Source organism: Saccopteryx leptura, chromosome 3 (genome assembly GCF_036850995.1).
Source record: "Saccopteryx leptura isolate mSacLep1 chromosome 3, mSacLep1_pri_phased_curated, whole genome shotgun sequence".
NCBI lineage: Eukaryota > Metazoa > Chordata > Mammalia > Chiroptera > Emballonuridae > Saccopteryx > Saccopteryx leptura.
The window spans coordinates 126,285,550-126,307,974 of record NC_089505.1 but is presented as its reverse complement, the minus strand read 5'-3'; the positions used below and the strand labels follow the sequence as shown (position 1 = coordinate 126,307,974).

General features: G+C 44.0%; 1 protein-coding gene and 1 long non-coding RNA gene across 5 annotated transcripts in view; one reads left to right on the top strand and one right to left on the bottom strand.

The window, feature by feature from the left end:
- ORC1 (origin recognition complex subunit 1) overlaps positions 1-19,153 on the top strand; it is a 28,631-nt gene extending 9,478 nt beyond the window's left edge. For 3 of the 4 annotated variants that reach the window (XM_066376269.1, XM_066376267.1, XM_066376270.1), the window contains exons 4-17: positions 104-282; positions 2,525-2,843; positions 5,131-5,491; positions 6,565-6,669; positions 8,322-8,514; positions 10,768-10,865; positions 11,638-11,739; positions 12,158-12,329; positions 12,935-13,042; positions 13,317-13,466; positions 14,185-14,304; positions 15,190-15,359; positions 15,828-15,915; positions 17,940-19,153. In XM_066376269.1, the coding sequence (XP_066232366.1) occupies positions 104-282; positions 2,525-2,843; positions 5,131-5,491; positions 6,565-6,669; positions 8,322-8,514; positions 10,768-10,865; positions 11,638-11,739; positions 12,158-12,329; positions 12,935-13,042; positions 13,317-13,466; positions 14,185-14,304; positions 15,190-15,359; positions 15,828-15,915; positions 17,940-18,134 (2,360 nt within the window). In that variant the 3' untranslated portion in view covers positions 18,135-19,153. The remainder of the gene's footprint in view (positions 1-103; positions 283-2,524; positions 2,844-5,130; positions 5,492-6,564; positions 6,670-8,321; positions 8,515-10,767; positions 10,866-11,637; positions 11,740-12,157; positions 12,330-12,934; positions 13,043-13,316; positions 13,467-14,184; positions 14,305-15,189; positions 15,360-15,827; positions 15,916-17,939) is intronic. The other variant, XM_066376271.1, reaches the window with a different exon arrangement.
- Positions 15,366-22,371, bottom strand: LOC136400143 (uncharacterized). Its single transcript, XR_010750257.1, has 3 exons — positions 22,310-22,371; positions 21,609-21,915; positions 15,366-15,503 (listed from the first exon to the last, which is right to left on the bottom strand). It is a non-coding gene; the product is annotated as an uncharacterized lncRNA (long non-coding RNA).
- Between the last annotated feature and the right edge of the window lie 54 nt (positions 22,372-22,425).

The following is a 22,425-nucleotide window of genomic DNA, read 5'->3' as shown; positions in this document are numbered from 1 at the left end:
AGTCAATATCACCAAGTGCTTAGCAGTGTCCAACACATATGAAATGCTTAATAAAATGTTCTCACATTTACATAACCTGTCCTTTTCTACCTTTCCCTCCTAGATTCTGAATCTCCTTTCAGTAAGCGTGCTCGAGTACAGTGGCTTATCCGATTCTGTGAAATCCCTGTTGGTAAACAGCATTTGCTGGGTCGGAAGCCTGATGCACAGGAGATATTCTGGTATGATTGCCCTGTCTGTGACAGCAACATTGATGCTGAGGCCATCATCAGCCCTGTGCAGGTAAGTGGTATATTGATTCTCAGTTCTGTCTTGAAGCTTTTTACTGTCTGGCTTCTAAACTGCATGACCATAAAGATATTATTAATTGCAACTTACCTCACAGAAATGAATTTTTTGCCCTTTGTCATCTTCTGCCTACTTCATCTCAACAGATATTTATTATGTTAGGAGCCTCCTAGAGAGAGTGACATTTAGGTTGTAACCTGAGGGATGAGGAGGAATTGGGGAATTACATATATTTCACTATGGTTGTGACAGGCATAAAACATTGCAGAACTGAATACACTTGCTAAACTGAGAACTTCATTGTCAGTAACTTGTATAAAGAGTGCTAGGGGCCCTGGCCAGTTGGGTCAGCGGTAGAGCATCGGCCTGGCGTGCAGGAGTCCCGGGGGGTTCAATTCCTGGCTAGGGCACACAGGAGAAGCGCCCATCTGCTTCTCCACCCCTCCCCCTCTCCTTCCTCTCTGTCTCTCTCTTCCTCTCCTGCAGCCGAGGCTCCATTGGAGCAAAAGATGGCCCGGGCGCTGAGGATGGCTCTGTGGCCTCTGCCTCAGGTGCTAGAATGGCTCTGGATGCAGCAGAGCGACGCCCCAGAGGGGCAGAGCGACGCCCCCTGGGGGGCATGCCAGGTGGATCCCGGTTAGGTGCATGCGGGAGTCTGACTGCCTCCCTGTTTCCAGCTTCGGAAAAATGAAAGAAAAAAAAAGCATCATATGCTTAAAAAAAAAGAGTGCTAGGGCCCGACCTGTGGTGTTGCAGTGGATCAAGTGTCGACCAGGAATGCTGAGGTTGCTGGTTCAAAACTCTGGGCTTGCCTGGTCAAGGCACATATGGGAGTTGATGCTTCCTGCTCCTACCCCCTTCTCTCTTTCTCTCTCTCTCTCTCTCTCTCTCTCTCTCTCGCTTTTCTAAAATGAAAACAACAAGAGTGCTAGTTACTACAGGCAGATTTGTTTTACAGGATCTTTTTTTTTTTTTTTTTTGTATTTTTCTGAAGTTGGAAGCGGGAGGCAGTCCCGATCCACCCGGCATGCCCACCAGGGGGCAATGCTCTGTTGCAACCAGAACCATTCTAGTGCCTGAGGCAGAGGCCATGGAGCCATCCCCAACACCGGGGCCAACTTTGCTCCAATGGAGCCTTGGCTGCAGGAGGGGAAGAGAGAGAGAGGAAGGAGAGAGGGAGGGGTGGAGAAGCAGATGGGCGCTTCTCTTGTGTGCCCTGGCCAGGAATCGAACCCAGGACTCTGCACTCCAGGCCAACGCTCTACCACTGGGCCACCGGCCAGGGCTTTTACGGGATTTTATGATAAATCAGGTTCCAAAGAGCTGTAGGCTAAATGGAAACACTGGTTTAGAGACTTAGAAATGGGTTATTTTTTAGGCTACTTCAAGCCCAAAATGAGTTTAGATCAGTGATTTTCAACCTTTGTTTCTCATGTACTCATAAACTAATTACTAAAGAAAAAGAGGCCCTGACCTCTTCTCCCTTGGTAACTAATTTATTTGTGCCATGAGATGAAAATGGTTATATTTAGTCAGGGGCACTGACCTTAGTAATTACTGTGTGTTTGTGCCATGAAAAAAAAAGGTTGAAAATCACTGGTTTAGATCATGTTGTGAAGTATGGTCTCATGATGAGGAGGTTGGTTTAATGATATTACAGAGAGACTTTGGTTTGGCATTGATTCTAATTAGATTTTTCCATTCTGTGGGCCCTGAGTGAAGACATGAAAGGCAGATATAGCAATTGAAGCAGCAAGATGGGTGGATTTGGATTGGCAGAGCAGGAAGAGGGTGTTCAGGCTGGAGCATGATGGTGAGAATGAGCAGGACTATGACAAGCCAAGCTCAACTAGAGATGGAAGGACATTTTGAAGAGAACCCAGGAGATAAAATGGAGCCAGACTTCAGAAGGCGTTGAAAATCAGTTTAATCTGATCTTGCTATACTGAGGAACCATTATAGACAATTGAGCAGTGGAGCATGCTTAGAGATGGTTTTGTGGGGAAATTTGTCTTGGCTGAACAGAATGGCCTGGGGAAAAAAGCCACATGGGGTATGGCTGTCAGGGAGGAGTCTGAAAGTATGCTATGCCATAGCTGTGCCTCTTTAGTGTGGAACAGTAACATTCCAGGTAAGGATGCAGGCATAAATGCGTTTTAATCATGGCTCTCATGGAGCATTCCTTGGATATTTTGGTCCTCATTTCTTCCTATTTATTTATACTTCCCAAATTCAGGTAGTATCTTTAGCCCCTGATGAAGTATTACCTATGGATCTGAAAAATGAGAAGACACTCTTTGTAAAACTGTCTTGGAATGAAAGGAACTTCAGACCATTAACCCCAGAGCTGTTTGCGGAGTTGAATAAGCTGCAAGAAGGCAGTTTTAGATGCCAGAAGCCCATGGAAGCCAAAACTCATGGCACAGAAAGCCCTTCTTGGACCACAACAGAGCATGTGCTCAAAAGGATTGAATCAAGGCACTCCACCTCCAAATCCCATCAAATTCCTACCCATCATGTTACCCCAAGGGCAAGGAAGAAGCTAGAGCTTGGCAGTGAGTGTGGAATGGGTCACTGTGGGCAATATTGAGGTCAAAAGAACATAAAATATTAATTCATACTACAATATTAAGTTAGTGCAACAGTGGGCCAGGTACTGACTGATTAATTTTTTTATGTTTATTTTATTGATTTTTAGAGAGGCCCATCTGGGTCTGCTGCTGCGTTACTCAGCAACTGAGCCGTTTTAGTGCCTGAGGCAAGGCCATGGAGCCATCCTCAGGCCAGGGGCCAACCTGCTGGAACCATTCGAGCCATTGCTGTGGGAGGGAAGAGAGAGATAGAGGGGGGAGGGTGGTGAAGCAGATGGTTGCTTCTCTCTCCTGTGTGCCCTGACTGGGAATCGAACCTGGGACTTCCACACGCAGGGGCAATGCTCTACTGCTGAGCCAGCTAGCCAGGGCAAGTTCTTTGTATTCTTGATAGTTTCTTATTACATACAGTGTGTGTTTAGGAACTGAATATAAATATTATATAAATCAATTGGGAAATGCAGAAAAATTATTAAAAGAATAAGCTATAATATCACCATTCAGAAATAAAATTGCATTTTTTTACTTGATTTTGTAGGGCGTTGAAAGTTAGAATAAGAAATTGACCCAGTTACATAATTAGAGGAGGGAGGATATGAAAATATTTTGGATGAGTTGTTTTTGTTGGAAAGATGGGAAAATGAAGTATGAGAGAGACCAGGATATTGGGACATTTATATATTACTTGAATTCTGAGTTGTCCTCGTATTGACCAAAAAATTTAGTAATTTTAGCTTCATGTTCAAAGACCTATAAGCCTTGGCCCTATCTAGATAGCTAATTTTAAAGTCAGGATTATTGAGGTATAATTTACTCACAGCAAAATTTCCCTTTATAGTGTATAAACTATACATATATAGTTTATATAGTTTATACACTATATATAATGTATAAACAAGTGTAGAACACTTATAGTGTTCTACAAGTTTTACAAGTGCATAGATATGTGTAACTACTACTATGATCAAGATACAGAATGGTTTCATCATCCCTAAATTCCTTTGTGTTGCTATGTAGTCAGCCAGCCCTTCCCTTCACTCCTAGTTCCTGGTACCCACTGGTCTGTTTTTTGTTTCTATGGTTTTTCCTCTTCTAGAATGGCATATAAACGGACTCATATTGTATGTGTAGCCTTTTGAGTCTGACTCCTTTAACTTAGCATAATGCATTTGAGAGTCATCCATGTTGTTGAATGTGTCAGTAATTTGTTCTTTATTGCTACGTAGTAATTCCATTGTATGATTGATTTATCATAGTTTATTTACTCCCAGGACGTTTTAGTGTTCCTAATTTTTGGTGACTAGGCAGAAAGCCACTGTAAACATTCATACGCAGGCACTAGATGACTTCTTGTCTTATCTGTAGCTACTCCCCACATAGCATGTGCTGTGACTAAAGTGAACTCCTCTATGCCCAGTGCTTTCTTGTTGCCTAAGCTCACATCATTCTCCTCACATAATCCTCCCCTTCCCTTTTTAATGCTGTTGAAATTTCGCTTTTCGTTCATGCTCTATCTCAAAAGCCATCTTTATTAGCCCTTAGGTGCTTTAGGACAATTATTTTACTTCATATTATAGACATCCATGTATATCATTTCCCCTGTTAGACTAGAGTATCTTAAGTTTGGGGACTAGGATTATTGCATTCAACTTTAGTTTCTCCCAAGTACCTCGCACATACCTTGCCATTTCAACAGGTCAGTTGATATTGGTGAATGAGTGGTGTGTTGGTGCCTGTGGTCATGGAGAGAGAGGAGCAAATCCTAACGTGGTTCTGTGTATTCACTGAGCCCAGCTGACTGCCCCCAGGGATCCATCTTCTCTCTGTTGGTAGGCATAACCTGAGCTTAGAAAAATCTAGGCCTTGGTGTTACTCAGTTGAGCCACTGTTAAAAAAAATTTTTTTCATGCTGTTGAATGGGGGCCTAGTATGTACAATGTTACCCCCAGTTGAAAATCACTGTTCTGAAGATTACTTTAGAGAGATCTGTTTATACATGTATCTACAAAAGCTGACTTAATAGTTGACTTATGGTTCTAACTAGGAAGATCACCCATGGAATTTAGGAGAGAGACTAAAAATAATATAGCTACCTGGCCTGGGGCGGGGGGGGGGAGCATGGACTAATTCCAAATATGGCTAACTCATGTCCTTGTATAATGTCAGTAGATGAATTTAGCTATAATGAGATTCGGGGTGTGTACAGTACTATTTATAAAACTCACACACTGGTGATTTCTTTCGGGCGTAGGTTTCCCTGTGATACCTGACCCTGGGACTTCCCAGCAGACTTCATCTTTGGGTTCTCCCAGAAGACCTAAATGGAAAGTGGCCCCTGAGATCACCTCACCTTCTAAGAGGTCTCAGCGCGAGGCACTTCAGACCTCATCTCGAGCTCTGAAAGCCCCAGAGAAAACTGGGGAGAGTCAACACTCTTATGCTGATGAGAACAAGAAGCCTTCACGTGGATGTCACATGAATCTGAGAGCCCGAGTTGCAGCTTTGAAAACCACAGAGTTTAGTGAGGAAAGAAGACTTAGCCCTGTCAGTGGGGGAGAGAGGTCCTCGGTGGTGCCCTGTGTGGTTCTGAAACCAGAAAGGATCAGAAAGAGGTGACTGGGAAATTATCCTCCCTCCCACAGCAAATCCAGAAGGTTCACGTTCTATGAAATGTGTGGGTCACAGTCAGTAGAGTTAAATGAGTCACAAATCTAAATGTGTCAGAATCACCAGGAGCTTTTCCAAAATATAGATTGCTTAGATTCTTTCCAGGAAGAGTAAATCACTAAATGTTGGGCCCAAGAATCTGCATTTTGAATTGCTCTGTGAATCATTCAGATGTACCCAGCTGTCCTTTGGAGATCACTGTTCAGAAGATAATCTCCCTAAAGCTGAATTGCTTTATGGTCCTGGATTTCATTACTTGCTGTGGCTTTTTGTCACATTTTAATATATATTTTCTTGGGTTTTTTAGAAAAACTGGAAACCACTGTCAAATACATGTAGTACAAGAAGATAATGCATCTTCTAAAGCAAAGTTTACGGTCTGACTCTAGACAGTGTTTATAAATAATGGGCTGCACAATAACGTGAGAAGCCAGAATTTACACATTTCAGTGTTCTCTGCTCAGAAACTCTAGCACCCAGCTCATTAAAGTTGTGCTTGATAAATGCTTTGTATTTAATATATAGCTGTATTTCTGCTAACCTTGAGCTGGATGGGCCTTGAATTCATAGATATATCAGAAAGAAAATAGGACAAGAGGCTCTGGCCAGGTAGCTTGGTTAAGCCAGTGGTTTTCAACTGCTGGTCCACAGAAGAGTTAACCACGCTGGGGTTGTATGAAGATTATAGACAACCCTATAATGTTCCTCCCTCCCTCCCATCCTCTCTCTCTAAAATTAATAGATGTTTAAAAAAATAGTTAACTTTAAAAAAAGAAAAGAAGACAAGAAACTCTGCCTGGGAATAGTATGTTCCAATCTCTAGTTGAGGTGGTGAGTCTGAGTTGAATGATAAGCTTTAAGCAAACTCTGATCCCTGGATTTGAGTCAAACTTCAATTGTAGATTTTTAGGTTGCAAAGTGATGAGCTCCTATAAAAAGAAGAGGAGCCAGTCAGACCTCCTGACTATTTTCTAATGCCCAAAACTGCTTTCCATCACCTTGATGTGATATCTTGCAGGAAGGCAGAAACCCCAGAAGCTCAGGACGAAGCTCCCTCTACTCCCCATCGTACCCGCAGAAAGAGTTTTCTCTTGACTTTGAATCGGATCAAGCAGCAGCTTCGGTAAGAACACCTTGGGAAGCAGGAAAAAAGCCTCTTATAGTAGTTCTTATTTATTATTTGCTATTCCATCAAAATTTATCTTTTTACCTAGTATGACTGGAATTATGTTAATTTCACATAAATGTCATATTTTGAAAAGGGCACGAAACACTGTCCCAGACATATGTGGCTCTCAACCCCTAATCACACTTAGGAAGGCTGTTAGAGGGATTCCTAGAAGCATGAACTTTGAATGTTATCATCTTGGATTGAAACTGATTTTGTCACTTATTATCTGTGTAACCGTCAAAAGGTTACATAACCTTTCCTTTTTTTTTTTTTTTTTTTTTTTTTTTAAATATTTTTCTGAAGTTGAAAATGGGGAGGCAGTCAGACAGGCTCCCGCATGCACCTGACCCGATCCACCCGGCATGCCCACCAGGGGGCGATGCTCTGCCCATCCGGGGCGTCACTCTGTTGCGACCAGAGCCATTCTAGCACCTGAGGCAGAGGCCACAAAGCCATCCTCAGCGCCCGGGCCAACCCTGCTCCAATGGAGCCTTGGCTGCGGGAGGGGAAAAGAGAGACAGAGAGGAAGGAGAGGGGGAGGGGTAGAGAAGCAGATGGGCGCTTCTCCTGTGTCCCCTGGCCGGGAATCAAACCTGGGACTCCTGCTCGCCAGGCCGATGCTCTACCACTGAGCCAACCGGCCAGGGCCTACATAACCTTTCTAAGCCTTAATTTCCTCAACTATAAAATGGGAATTATAGGCCTGACCAGGCGGTGGCGCAGTGGATAGAGCGTCAGACTGATGCGGAGGACCCAGGTTCAAGACCTCGAGGACCAGCTTGAGCGCAGGCTCATCTGGTTTGAGCAAAGCTCACCAGCTTGGACCCAAGGTCGCTGGCTCGAGCAAGGGGTACTCGGTCTGCTGTAGCCCTGCGTCAAGGCACATATGAGAAAACAATCAATGAACAACTAAGGTATCGCAACGAAAAACTGATGATTAATGCTTCTCATCTCTCTTCGTTCCTATCTGTCTGTCTCTATCTATCCCTCTCTCTGACTCTGTCTCCGTTAAAAAAATAAAATAAAATAAAATGGGAATTATAACATGCAAGATACTAAATAGTATAAAGCCCTTAGCAGAGCACTTCAAGAGCAAATAAGTGAAGCATGTCCTGTGTTGCCCAACCCAGGAGAGACTGTGTCACACTTCTAATCTACACTGACCTGTTAGGGCATTTCTTATGTAGACTTCAAACACTGAATATCAGAAACCATGTCCTGGCCCTGGCCAGTTGGCGCAGTGGATAGTGTTAGCCTGGTGAATGGATGTCCAGGTTCAAATCCTGGTCAGGGCACATAAGAGAAACAACCTTCTGCTTTTCTCTCCCTCCCTCTCCCCCTTCTCCCCATTTCTCTCCCTCTTCCTTTCCCACAGCCAGTCAGTGGCTCAGTTGGTTCAAACATCGACCTCTGGCGCGGAGGATAGCTCTGCTCTTCTGGTCCGAGTGTTGGCCTCAGGCACTGAGGATAGCTGGGTTGATTTGATCATTGGCTCCAGATGGAGTTGCTGGGTAGATCCCTGTTGGGGCGGTATGGGAATCTGTCTCACTACCTCCTCTCCTCTCACTTAAAAAATGAAAAAGAAAACATGTCCCGCCATTCAGGTTTTTAGGTAATAGTAAAAATGACGAAGATGAAGAGTTTCTGTCGGAAACAGAGATTTCAGACTCTAACACTGTGGAGGAAGAGGCTTTGACACCACCCCTTCCAAGGAGAACATGCAGTTATGTGTCCAGAAATCTACACTCTTCCACAAAGTCATCCTTAGAGACCCTCTCCAAGACACCAAAGAAAACTGTAAGGTTCTTTCAGCTTTTTTTCCAATGAAGCATCCCGGTTTTAATTTAAAAATTGTGATGGCTGGTGCCACACTATTAGTAATAGCTAGATTCTGAGCACAGGTCTGTTATATTCAAAGCTGTATTCATGTAGGAAAGGCTTAAAGTGAACCCTAGAGCTGAAAATGAATCCAGTAGATAGTGATTTTTGAGTCCACGTTACTTTTAAGATACAGAACCAAGTGGCCAAGAGCCGAACTTCTTGAGGGAAGGACAACTGGCTCCTTGTCTTTGCGTTTCCCCCCACAAAACCCAGCAGGGTGCTTTGTGCATAATCGTTTTCAGTGGGTATTGAATCCATGGCTGCTGCGTAATGTTGCTTTTGTGCCCCTTGATACAACTGAGAAGCAGGTAGCGCTACTCAGGTATTGGAAATGAATTGTGTGACAGTAAGATGGAAGAGGTAAATGGAAGTCTCTTCTGCTTCCTGTAGAACTTTAAATCTTTGAAAGCTGTTAAGAAAAGACAGTCTTCCCATGTTCAGTTGTTTGAGGTATTTTTGGATTACACAAAGCTAAATTAGTTTTATCATCACATTTCTCAAGGCCATTAATTTATGAATGTTATTGTTGCCTTTAAAGAAAACATTAGATTATAGCTCTTTGACCAGTTAACTTTTCTTTGAAACACCTCTAGGGAAGGAAATGTAGTTTTGGAATTGAGGGACTCTTATCTGGAATTCTTTTTTTTTTTCTTTCTTTCTGAAGCTAGAAACGGGGAGAGACAGCCAGACAGACTCCCTCATGCGCTCGACCGGGATTCACCCAGCACGCCCACCAGGGGGCGATGCTCTGCCCCTCCGGGGCCTCACTCTGCCGCGACCAGAGCCACTCTAGCGCCTGGGGCAGAGGCCAAGGAGCCATCCCCAGTGCCCGGGCCATCTTTGCTCCAATGGAGCCTTGGCTGCGGGAGGGGAAGAGAGAGACAGAGAGGAAGGAGGGGGGTGGGGGTGGAGAAGCAAATGGGCGCTTCTCCTATGTGCCCTGGCTGGGAATCGAACCCGGATCCCCCGCACACCAGGCTGATGCTCTACCGCTGAGCCAACCGGCCAGGGCTGGAATTCTTTATTATGCATATAGTTCACCTACCTTCTGGTTTAATTTCATATCCTGGGTCCTCCCCAGGAGAAGAGATATAGGTTGTGAAGGTATCTTTAGTATAATAAAAAAGGGCAAAAGCCCACCAAGTTTTTGGTGCCTTCTGAGTACCAGTTTTGTTACCTCTTTCCTGTTTTCTCCAAAGTTAATAGATGTAAACAGGGTCTGAGCCCTTTCCGCCTGAGGAAGAGGTGGAAAGATTGTTGTCAATGGAAGCAGAGGATGGATAGATGAAATGCTCCCACAGAAGGGAGTGCTTTGTTGAAACACCATGAAGAAGGGGTAGCAGGCTTGCTATAGTGAGCCAGCAGCAAGGAAAACGAGAGAATGGGGCTTTAGCCAGAGTGAGCAGTGACCTTGGGTTTGGAGTGGAAATCTGGGGAGATTTCTAAAAATACTATATGGTAGAAGTCCTGAGCTGAAGTTTAACCATATTTTCGAACAAATCTAGAGGAAGGTCCTATGAATCAATGCCACTATATACCACCTACTCTACCTTATATTTGGGCAGACTAGTTAGGATTTCTTCATAATTTCTTGTCCTTCTTTTAAAGTAATGTTTCTTTTTTTCTTTTTTATTTTAAGTGAGAGGCAGCTCTATTGCTCAGAGCGCCTGAGGTGAGGCCATGGAGCCATCCTCAGCGCCTGAGGCAAACTGCTCAAACCATGGCTGCAGGAGGGGAAGAGAGAGGAGCTTGGGGGAGGGATAGAGAAGCAGATGGTCACTTCTGTGTGCCCTGACCAGGAATTTAACCTGGGACTTCCACATGCTGGGCCAGTGTTCTACTGCTAAGCCAACCAGCCAGGGCCATATTTCATTTTTAAATAGTGTTTAATCCATCCCCTCATTCATTCTTTTCTCATGTCCACATTGTTTTCAAATCCTGGTACTGGATGTAAATTAGTAGAATGAAATTGTATTTGGACTGAGAACAGTGTGTGTGTGTGGTGTGAGAAGAGAGGGAGAATCCTGTAACTACAGAGAAGAACTAAGGAATCCTCCTCCGTTGCCCTTCTTTTTAGCAACTCATCAGATGTGCTGATGGGTCTTGAATGATATTTTGCTTTGTTCTTTTTCTTCTGAAATATGTTCTCTCTCTCTTTTTTGAATAAAGCCCAAGCCTAGGATGCCACGCGATGCCACTCCCCAGATCTGCCGCCGAAACGTGGCTGCCCAGGGGCCGGCCACCGTGCTAGAGGAGGCGCGGCTGAGGTAACGCTGCTCCTGGGGGCCCCTCTCAGACAGGAGGAAACAGGCCTCTGCTTTCGTTAGCGTGAAACAGGAATAATAATAATAATAGAGAGTAAAATGAAAGTGTGTGTTCAGAGAGAAGAAATTTCTCAAGTAGTATCTGGGTCAGCTCACGAGTATAGGTTCTAGAAAGAGTGACTTCAGTCTGCTGCCATCATTTTCCCAGGGACCGAAGGCGATTAGACAGGACACTACTTCTCGGTTTGGGTACCCTTGGTTAGAACCACTGAGTTGATGATTTGGGTGGAGAAAGGGATTGTGAGGCTGCATAAAAAGATTTGCCATTTATGACAACATGGATGGACCTTGAGAACATTACACTGAATGAAATAAGTAAATCAGAAAAAGCTAAGGACTATATGATTTCACACTTAGGCGGGATATAAAACAGACTCATGGACATAGATAAAAGTGAAGTGGTTACCATGGGGAAGGGGAACAAAGAGGGACAAATACACAGTGATGGAAAATGCTTTGACTTTGGGTGATGTGCACACAACTCAACAGTTTAAATGCTATAGAGAACCTAGGTACTCTTATTGATGAATGTCAGCCCATTAAATTTAATTTTTTAAATAAAATAAGAAACAACAAGAAAGAGATTTGAGAACGAAGACATTTCTTGAATTTGTGACTAAGCTTTGTATAGAGCTATAGTACCTATATAAGTATTTTCCATTTATTATTGAATAGATACTGAAATGCTTCTAAAGCCCTTCATTTCCCTTATTAGTCTGCACGTTTCTGCTGTACCTGACTCTCTTCCCTGCCGGGAAAAGGAATTCCAAGATATCTACAACTTTGTGGAAAGCAAACTCCTTGACCATACTGGAGGGTGAGTCATGCCACGGGTGGGATGGTTTCTGCTAGTGCACCCCCTCCCGTGTCACAGTTCAAACAGATGGTCTCTCCCCAGTGTCAGGAGAACAAGCAACGTTGTTGCTGAAGCCTAAAGCTTCTGAAGTAGCTTTTGTTGTCAGAGTCATTCTGTAGAAATAGAAATTCTATCTTTCAGAGAAAAATGAAACCTGCCTTCTCTGTGTTGGCAGTTTGCATACAGCCTTGCTTGTGAAGGAATGATTTTATAGAAGCAGGTCCTGTTCTGACTAGCTTCCCAGGGTGGTCCTTCCTGTCACACCTCCACATTTCAGGGTCTCAGCCCTTCCTGCAGCACGCATTTGCACACTCCTGCCTGATGATAGTGTTAGGCAGCTGGCACAGACCTAACCCACACATCTTCCCTTCTGGCCTAGGTGCATGTATATCTCCGGGGTACCTGGGACAGGGAAGACTGCCACTGTGCACGAGGTGATCCACTACCTGCAGCGGGCGGCCCAAGCAAAGGCTCTTCCTCCCTTTCAGTACATTGAAGTCAATGGCATGAAGCTGACAGAGCCCCACCAAGTCTATGTGCAAATCTTGCAGGTAATCAAAGCAGTGTGGACTCTAGAAAATACAGTTTCTTGGTGGCACATGAAAAGAGAAAGGTTAACTTAATTTTGTGCTTATTATGTATTTTCAACATGCCAGGCTTTGCCTTTTGTGTAGACGTAGCAAGGGCAAAGCAGGCAGAATTCCTACCTCAAGGATCTTCAAGTCTAAGAGCTCAGTCTGAAGTCCTCGAAGCCAGTGTTTACTAACGAGGTGGTGAAAAGCACTTGCACACAGGAGGCAGTGTGGCAAACTATAGAAAAGGGGCTTAGAGGTAGGCCAGAGTTTGAACCTCGCTCTTCCATTTGTAAGCTGTTATCTTGTAACCAATAATGTCCAGTTACAAATAGTCACGCAGTAATGCTTTTGGAGGGCTTCTGGGACCAGTCTGTGGCTCATTTGCATTTCAGTCACACAGCCTGTATCTTATGTTTTGGTGACTTCTCCTCTCCTTCAGGCTTAGATTAGACTAGGGTGGAAGGCAGCAAATAGGATCCTGAAGTCCTCAGGCTAATAGCTTCCTTTATTTGCAGATTTAACTTTAAGCCCAGGAGAGTAAGGTCCTTACAGTTTATTATACCCATTTCCCCCCAATGCAGAAGATGACAGGCCAAAAGGCAACAGCTAACCATGCAGTAGAAGTGCTGGCAAAGCGATTTTGCACTCAAGGGTCCTCTCAGGAAACCACTGTGCTGCTTGTGGACGAGGTAAGGAGGTCCCCACAGGAGGGCTGGAAAAGGAGTGGTGTGGTTCTTGACTGCAATGTTCTGGGAGCAAATACTGGGCCAGAGGGAGGTTCAGCTCCCTTCTTGATTCATTGGAGCCTGTTCTCTGATGGCAAGAGGCACATGTCCATTGTCTTCCTTGCTGTTCTGATGTGACCTGAGGGGCACATGCAGCTAATGCCGTGGAAACACGTCTTCGCTCTGGGGCCCTGGCTCTGTCTCTGGTTGATCCTGCATCTCTCCATTTCCCTGGCAGCTCGACCTTCTGTGGACTCAGAAGCAAGATGTAATGTACAATCTCTTTGACTGGCCCACTCACAAGGAAGCCCGGCTTGTGGTCCTGGCCATTGCCAATACCATGGACCTGCCAGAGCGCATCATGATGAACCGGGTATCAAGCCGACTGGTAGGTCCTGGGGCCATTCTCAAGCTGTTCTTACAGATCCAGAAGCTGGGCCAAGGAGTTCTGCACCAATGAACACATAGGAAACTAAAATAAGTAGTAACAGGAAGAAATGTGGGTCCTGAAGTTCTTCTCATTTTAAGCAGGAATTAAATATGTCCCCATTGCATGATTTGCTGCAAATGTATCTGGATGTTCTGCTATCTCATCACTCTGAAACTGCAGAGCCCTGAAGTTTAATTATTTTAAAAGTATATGAAAGCACAGCCTTGCCAGGCAGTGTTAGATGCCAGAGCACAGCAGTGAACAGGGTGGATGCAGTCTGAGCCCTCACAGCCCCGTGGTTCAGCTGGAAGCACAGCAGCAGGTACTTAGAAGCATCAGGAGTGAATGCAGGAGCTACGCCTGTACAGCTCGTGGAGCTGAATATCCTCCCACCCACCCTCATTAGGGCTCTTCTGCTTCTATCTACTTCTCAGTGATTCCAGTAGAATGAGAGGATCTCTTAAACTAAATGAAAAGTTGTTGGGAACTGCTGCCCTACCGGTACCCTTGGCCATCGTTAGCAGTGGAGAGCTAAACGCAGGGGTAGGCCGAGTGTGAAATCTGTGAATTATTATATGGGACCTAGAGATTGGATTTGGGAACTAATGGGTGATTTTTCACCACGGCTATCAAAGAGGGCAGTCAGTGAACTTGCTCTGTCATCTCTGCTCCCCAGGGTCTCACCAGGATGTCCTTCCAGCCCTATACTTACAGGCAGTTGCAGCAGATCCTAGTGTCCCGACTCCAACATTTAAAAGCCTTTGAGGATGATGCCATCCAGTTGGTGGCCAGGAAGGTAAGTCACCCTTGGGGGCAACCCAGCTGTATTCCAAACTTGGCAGTTCTTTGCTGAGTACCTGTCAGTGTGAGGTCCTGTGCTGGGTGCTCTGGGGATGAAGAGAAATTTAGTCCTGGAAAAGTAAATATAAAAAGTAGAAACAGAGTTCTGAAAAATTCCTGAAATCTTACTGTATAATTGGTTCCTACTTAAGGCTATACCAGGTAGGTTTGTGTAAGTGCTCTCTGATGTTTGCACAGAAACGAAGTTGCCCAATAACATACTTCTCAGAGTATATCGCCATTGTTAAGCAGCTTGTGCCTGCGTAACATGGGCTTCCATGTTCCCAACCAGAATTAAGTACTTATCTTCAGGCTTAACTCCATTCTCAGCACCACCTTTCCTTCCCCTTCCCCTTTCCTTATTTATTTATTTATTTTTTTGTATTTTTCTGAAGTGAGAAGCGGGGAGGCAGAGAGACAGACTCCTGCGTGTGCCCGACAGGGATCCACCTCGCATGCCCACCAGGGGGCAATGCTCTGCCCCTCTGGGGTGTTGCTCTGTTGCAACTGGAGCCATTCTAGCACCTGAGGCAGAGACCATGGAACTGTCCTCAGCACCCAGGCCAACTTTGCTCCAATGGAGCCTTGGCTTTTGGAGGGGAAAAGAGAGACAGAGAGAAAGGAGGGGGGGGGGGGGGTGGAGAAGCAAATGGGCGCTTCTCCTGTGTGCCCTGGCCAGGAATCAAACCTGGGACATCCACATGCCGTGCTCATGCTCTACCACTGAGCCAACTGTCCAGGGCCCCACCTTTCTTCTTTTAGATGACCACAGAATCTGTTGGTTTTTCTCCTGGACTGATATGGCAGGGGGACCTCATGGAGTGCATGTTCCCTCCTGTAGGTAGCAGCCCTCTCTGGGGATGCACGGCGCTGCCTGGACATTTGTAGGCGTGCCACGGAGATCTGTGAACTCTCCTGCCAGAAGCCTGACTCCCCTGGCGTGGTCACTGTAGCCCACTTGCTGGAAGCAGTCGATGAGATGTTTTCGTCATCCTACATCACTGCCATCAAGTAAGATACTTCCGCTCCTGGAGAGGGCCACAGTCTGGGGAGGCCATGCAAGAATGTTTTCCTTTTTGAAGCTTTTACTCTTTTAACCTGCATTGATTGAAGACATTGTTCTTTTTCTTAAGGGGCATAGTCAGGAATGTAAACCTAGAATAGTAGAAGAATTTCCATGAATTGAGTCACACTGCAGGTGTTTAGTAAAGTGCTGTAGGAACAAGAAGAAGGCTACTTGTTACACTAATTGATATACTGAGGTGATGATGTGGGGGTGCTTGTACCCTCCAGATGTAGTTGCTGTGTTCCCTTACTTCCAAAGTGGCATTATTGTATCATTTTAAGACTTTGGGAGGTTAGAGGGACCTTTACTGAATGAGAGAGGAGGAAGTAGGCCCCTGTTTTTTCCTGTGTCTAGAAATGCAGAAAAGCCTCACACTGTTGGTGTAGCCACTACATCTCTCCATTTTCTTTAAGAAATTCCTCTGTTATGGAAAAGAGCTTCCTGAGAGCAATCCTCACAGAGTTTCATCGATCAGGACTGGAAGAAGCAACATTTCAACAGGTGAATGATCTTTTTTCAAGACCTTCTAGATTTTGCTGTAGTGCCTTTAAAATATGTGGGAATTTTGGGCCTCATTGTGTAGCTCAGTTGGTTAGAGTCACCTGTTACAACAAGGTTGTAGGTTCAGTCCTCTATCAGGGCACAAACAGGAATCAATGAATGCGTAAATAAGTGGAACAACAAATCAGTGTCTCTCTCTCTCTTTCTCCTCCTTTTCCTCTCACTTTCCCCTTTCCTTCCTCTCAGAAAAAAAAATCTGTGGGAAATTCAGTCACTGTGTAACAGTTTATCTCTATTTTGTGACAACCTGATAATATTAAAGAATATCAAACCAGCCTTTATTTTTATGTGGTATTTTATTGAGTTGCATGAGAAGAGACCTTTAGCAACTGGTTTCTACGTATTAGATGGAAGGTTTACTATACCAGATACTGGTCAGAGTGGGAGATGTAAAGATGAACAAGTCCAAAGTTACTGCCCTGGCCCTGGACCTGGCTCATTGGCTCAGTGGTAGAGCGTTGGTCTGGTGTATGGACATCCCAGGTTCGATTCCCAGTCAGGACACACAGGAGAAATGACCACCTGCTTCTCCACCCCTCCCTTTTTCCCTACTCTCTTTCTATTTCTCTCTTCCCCTCCCTCAGCCATGGCTTGGTTGAAGCAAGTTAGCCCTGGGTGCTGAGGATGGCTCCATGGCCTTGCCTCAGGCACTAAAATATAAAATAGCTCAGTTGCTGAACAATGGAGCAACAGCCCCAGATGGGCAGAGCATTGCCTGGTAGGGGGCTTGCCGGGTGGATCTCTGTCAGGGCACATGTGGGAGTCTGTCTCTGCCTCCCCACTTCTCACTTAAGGAAAAAAAAAGTCAATGCCCTGATACAGCTTATGTGGTATACTGGGGGCAAGTCTCAGAAAGAGCCATGTTTAAAGTCACTAAGGTCAATCCAAACATTCTTTGGGTATAGTTTCAATTATATCAAGTAAAATGAATCATGAGGTCTCATGCCTTAGTGTTTTGTTTAAAACTGGTGTCTATAGGCAATGGGTTCCCTTAGAAGATGAATTGGTAAAGGTGTTGGAGTGTGTACCTGCGAGAGTGTGTGTCTGTATATGAGTATGTTTTAAACATACAGAAAAATATTACTTCCAACTATTTCCTCACTTTCTTTCAGCTTTTCTTCTTTAAATTCTTTTTTAAACATTTAGTTGCTTGTCCTGTTTTGCTATTATTCTCCCTGTAGAGCCTAAAACAGCTCTTCTGCTGAGTGACTTTCATTTTAGTTTGTAAACATTTCTTGAACATTTGCAATGTGCTGTTAACTGTGATGTGAACCAGGAACCCTAATCCGAATTAGTTAATATCCCTGCTCTTGAGAAGCTCTGGGTCTTGGTGGGAAGTGGGAGCAGGGGACAGACTTATAGTTAAGAGGACAGAGTGACCAGAAAGTACTACAGACATGCCTGACCCGCTCGAGGCTTTCAGGTAGGCATCTAAGTATGTTTCCAGCTACCCTCCTACCTCTGTTTACTCAGTATTGTCTCTGTGCCTTTGTGCTTTTCCAGGGGTCACACCTTGGCACATGTACACTGTATCTACTAAAGACAATGCTTTATAGAAAAATGTGGCTAGAATCATGACAATCTCAGTTGTGGAAGCCCCTGGTTACTGGGACTGTATAAGAATCTCAGTAGTGGACATTTTATACCCATTAACTCAAAGAGATACTATAATTTAATAGATAAAACTGCTCAAAAAGTGAGATAACTTGCCCAGGGCGTCATATGTAGGTAATTGGTAATATCAGGATTCAGATATGCAATCATCTGATTCCAAAGTCAGTATTGCATTTTACCCTTCATTGCTGCCCTGTTGGGGCACCCATTGATGGCTTCCGGGGTACTAAATACCCTGGCCAAGAAGTGTCTGTTTTCCCCAAAAGAAGAAATGATCAGATATAGACCCAGGACTTTTACTCTCTTCACCTTTCCGGAAGCTGGCCTCAGATTTGCTTTTTTTTCTCTAGGTTTACAGGCAACATGTGGAACTGTGCAGGATGGAGGGACTCCCATACCCCACCATGTCAGAGACCATGGCAGTGTGCTCTCACCTGGGCTCCTGCCGCCTCCTCCTGGTGGAGCCCAGCAGGAACGACATGCTCCTTCGTCTGCGGCTCAACGTCAGCCAGGGTGATGTGCTGTATGCACTGAAGGACGAGTGAGGGCTTCACAAGGAAGGACTGTGAGCTGCTCTTGTTAAAAGGCCTGGTTTTCTTTTTTTTGTTTGTTTTTGTTGTTGTTGTTTTTTTGAGGCAGGGAGAGAGACACAGGAACATCGAGCTGCTCCTGTGTGTGCCCTGACCAAGGATTGAACCGGCAACCTCCAGGCTCTAAAGGGCCTGGTTTTCTAAGTATATGGAATTGTGGCAAAGGATACTGAAGGAAAATGGCTATCGTGTAGTTTGGCGTTTTCTATTAAATAATTTGCTTTTTCTAGAGTGTTTGGGGAAATGTATAGTCTTTACAAATATCAGATTATAAAACCAAACTATCCTTCCAAAAATAGGCCCTCCCTCTGACTTTTATTTCTGTTAGTAGCCCCACCATTTATCCATCATATATTCAATGTAACATACCATGTATATAAGTATGTGCATATAATTACTTATATTGATATAAAATAGTTTTGGGAGAAGACGTGAGAAATTGGTTATAGTGATTGCCTCTGGGAAAGAAATGGATAGTTAAGATCATGCCTGTGAGAGGAAGACTTTCACTGTCATTTTGTATCTTTTAACTTTTGAACAATGTGAATAAAACAGACTTATTTTATAAAAAGAAATGCTGGAAATAATATCAGTGATAAGGAATCCCTAGCAACAAATAGCTAGAAAATGAAAAATTTTAAAAGGTACCATTTATCATAAAATATATCTTTAAATGAAAAAGACATAGATGACACAGAAAATATAAGATACCTAGGAATAAAGCTAATAAAGGGATGTAATTAATCTCTAAATACAAAACAATTCCAATCAAAATCTTGGCAGGGTTTTTTTTTTTTTTAGATAGTTTTCAAGTTAATTCTAATATTTATATGGAAACCAACAATGGGACAGATAGACATTTAAAGCCTCCTTACTTAAAAAACAACAACACATCACCCATGTATTAATAGTTTTTCCAGAAATGTTTGACCTAAATCTACTGGCGACAATATTATCAGCTAATCAAAATTGAAGGGCCTGGCCTGTGGTGGTGCTGTGGATGAAGTGTCAACCTGGAACACTGAGGTCGCCAGTTTGAAACCCTAGGCTTGCGCTGTCAAAGCACATACGGGAGTTGATGCTTCCTGCTCCTTCTCTCTTCTCTAAAATGAATAAATAATAAAATTAAATTAACAAAACTGAGGGGAAAAGTCTATAAAGCACTTCAAAAACATAATCTTATCACAAAAGACAAAAACTAAAACAAAACAAGAACTATTCTAAACTAAAGGGAAATAGAAAAACGAGAGCTACCTACTGTGAATCTTGATTGGGTTGTGTATTTTAAATTCTTTTAAAAGTATTTTTGTTTTTATTTATTTATTTATTTATTTATTTTTAGAGACAGACAGGGAGACAGAAACATTGAGCTGTTCCTGTAGGTGCCCTGACCAGGGATTGAACTGGCAACCTCTGTGCTCAGTACAAGAGAATGTCTGTGTTCCTTGAACTGATTAAATATTTATGAGTGAATTATCTGTTTCTCTATAAAAATCAATAAATGCCTGACCAGGCGGTGGCACAGTGGATAGAGCATCAGACTGGGATGCCGAGGACCCAGGTTCGAAACCCCGAGGTCGCCAGCTTGAGAGCAGACTCATCTGGTTTGAGCAAAAGCTCACCAGCTTGGACCCAAGGTTGCTGGCTCGAGCAAGGGGTCACTCGGTCTGCTGAAGGCCCTTGGTTAGGGCACATATGAGAAAGCAATCAATGAACAACTAAGGTGTTGCAATGCGCAACAAAAAACTAAAGATTGATGCTTCTCATCTCTCTGTTCCTGTCTGTCCCTGTCTATCCCTCTTGCTCTCTTGTCTCTTTAAAAAAAAATAAATAAATAAATAAAAACAAGGAAGCGGAGGCCTGGCCAGGTAGCTCAATTGGTGAGAGCATCATCCCAATGAGAACAACAAATCAATCAATCTCTCTCCCTCTCTCCTTCCATTCTTCTCTCTAAAATCAATAATAATGTTGTATTTGTAATTCTCATAGTTCAGAAAAATTTATACATTTGAATATATACATTTATTACTGCATATAATAGACTGGGGATCAGTATCAGAATATTTTAGAAAATTATACAATTTTCAAAAAGGAAAAGTGGGTAAATTATCCATAGAATAAACATAATAACCAGCAATATGGAAACTGTAAAAGAGGCCTGCAATCCAAAACCCTTTCACATCTATTAGAGAACTTTTCAGTGGTGATATAGAACAATTGAATCCCAAATGTCCCAGTGATTGGGTGTGTAAACAAATATTTTGTAGATAATTTGGTATTATGTAGTCTGGAAAATCGACTCCTATGTCAGCATCCCATTCTGAAATACATACTCTAGAAAAACACATGTGTAACCCTAAGAGTTGTGTACAAGAATGTTCACAGTACTATAATGGCAAGCTATTGGGAAAATGAATTATTTTCATACTGTGAAATAGCATACAGAAATGAAAATTTTAACTGGATAAATTGTAAATATTTAATGTGGATGAAGTTTAGAAGGGTTGAGCAGACAAAGAAGTTGAATATATGCAGTGATACAATTTTTTTTTATTGATTTTTAGAGAGAGAGGAGATAGAGAGAGAAGGGAGAAGCAGGAAGCATCAACTCCCATATGTGCCTTGACCAGGCTAGCCCAAGGTTTCTAATCGGCAACCTCAGTGTTCCAGGTCGACGCTTTATCCCACTGCCCCACCACAGGTCAGGCAGCAATGATACAATGTTAAAGCTTACAAACAAACGAAAAAGTACTATGGGGCCTGGGTGGTTGGCTCAGTGGTAGAGCTTAGGCCCAACATGTGGATGTCCCAGGTTTTATTCCCAGTCAGGGCGCACAGAAGTGCCCATCTGCTTCACCTCTCCCCCTCTTGCTTCTCTCTCTCTCTTCTCTCCTGCAGCCATGGCTTGATTAGAGCGAGTTGGCCCTGGGCGCTGAGGATATTTCCGTGGCCTCTGCCTCAGTTGCTAAGAAATGGCTCCAGTTGCAACAGAGCAAGGACCCCAGATGGGCAGAGCATCGTCCCCTAGTGGGCTTGCCGGGTGGATCCCTGAGGGACATTGGGAGTCTGTTTTGGGCTCCTCTCCTCTCACACACACACACACACACACACACACACACAAAATACTGGATTATTTAAGGGTATATACATACATACATACTAGCAATAGAAGGAAATGCTAGAGAATAATAAACACTCAACTAGGTGGAGTGGGTAGCTTTTAGGAAAGGCTTGCAACATGATAGTTGTATAGGTGGCTTCAACTTTTAATTGTACAGTTTTAAACTTCTGCTTGGTGCTCGTTAATTCACACAAGAAATGGTATATTTTTTGGAATGAAGCGACTGGCTTTATTGCAGAGACCTTTGTAATTGCTTTGAAGATTGGGGCCTGGGGACGCAAAGGAGACAAAACAGGAAATAAACTTACCTCCTCGCACCTTCAGGGCGGGGAGAAACAGTGCAAGTGGTAGGGCGGCCCTTGGACCCGGCCCCTCCTGGGCTGATTGGCCAGTTAAGTGGAGACACCGGATTGGACAAGGTGAGACGCGGGCTCTAACTGGTCAGACCGTACATTCCAGGTCTCATTACTGGACGCGTTAAGACAAGCTCCGCCCTCATCCGAGAAACTTCCATTTTCAAATGCTAAAGCCAATCTCTTCCTCGGGCAACAGTCCAAAAGCCACAGGACCTGGGAAAAGTCATTGTCCAAGGCAACGGAAAGATTTTTCAAGCCGCTAAGTACAGAACAAAAATTCAGAAAGTAGACAGCAGTGAGTTGCACGGTTTGTTTTACCTGGAAGATTCTCCTTAACGTCTCTTCCTACCCCCCATTTCATTGCCCTGCTGGATAGAGGAGTAAGAACTTGGTGTCACGCTATCTGAAGTGACTTCATAAAGAGGTGTAACGAGCACTCGCTGCCTGTCATGTTTAGTAACCCACTTTCTAATTGGAAAAGGTACATTCAGGTGTTAAAAGTATGGTGAACTCAATTTACATTTCCCTGGAGACGCAAAAGGACATTAAGAAGGTGGCAAAGAGGCCCCTCCTCTAGCCCCGCCCACAGCGTCGGACTGAGAGGGAGGGAGGGCCTTGTCGGGTAAGTTATGGGGCCAGGGCAGATGACGCACCTACTGCATTTGGGTAAGCCCCGCTGCTGGACACCCCGGAACTGCCTGTTGGCCTGAAAACATGCGTTGTGCAGCCTGCGCGCTCAGAACTCCACCCTTGCAGTCACCTGTTGGGA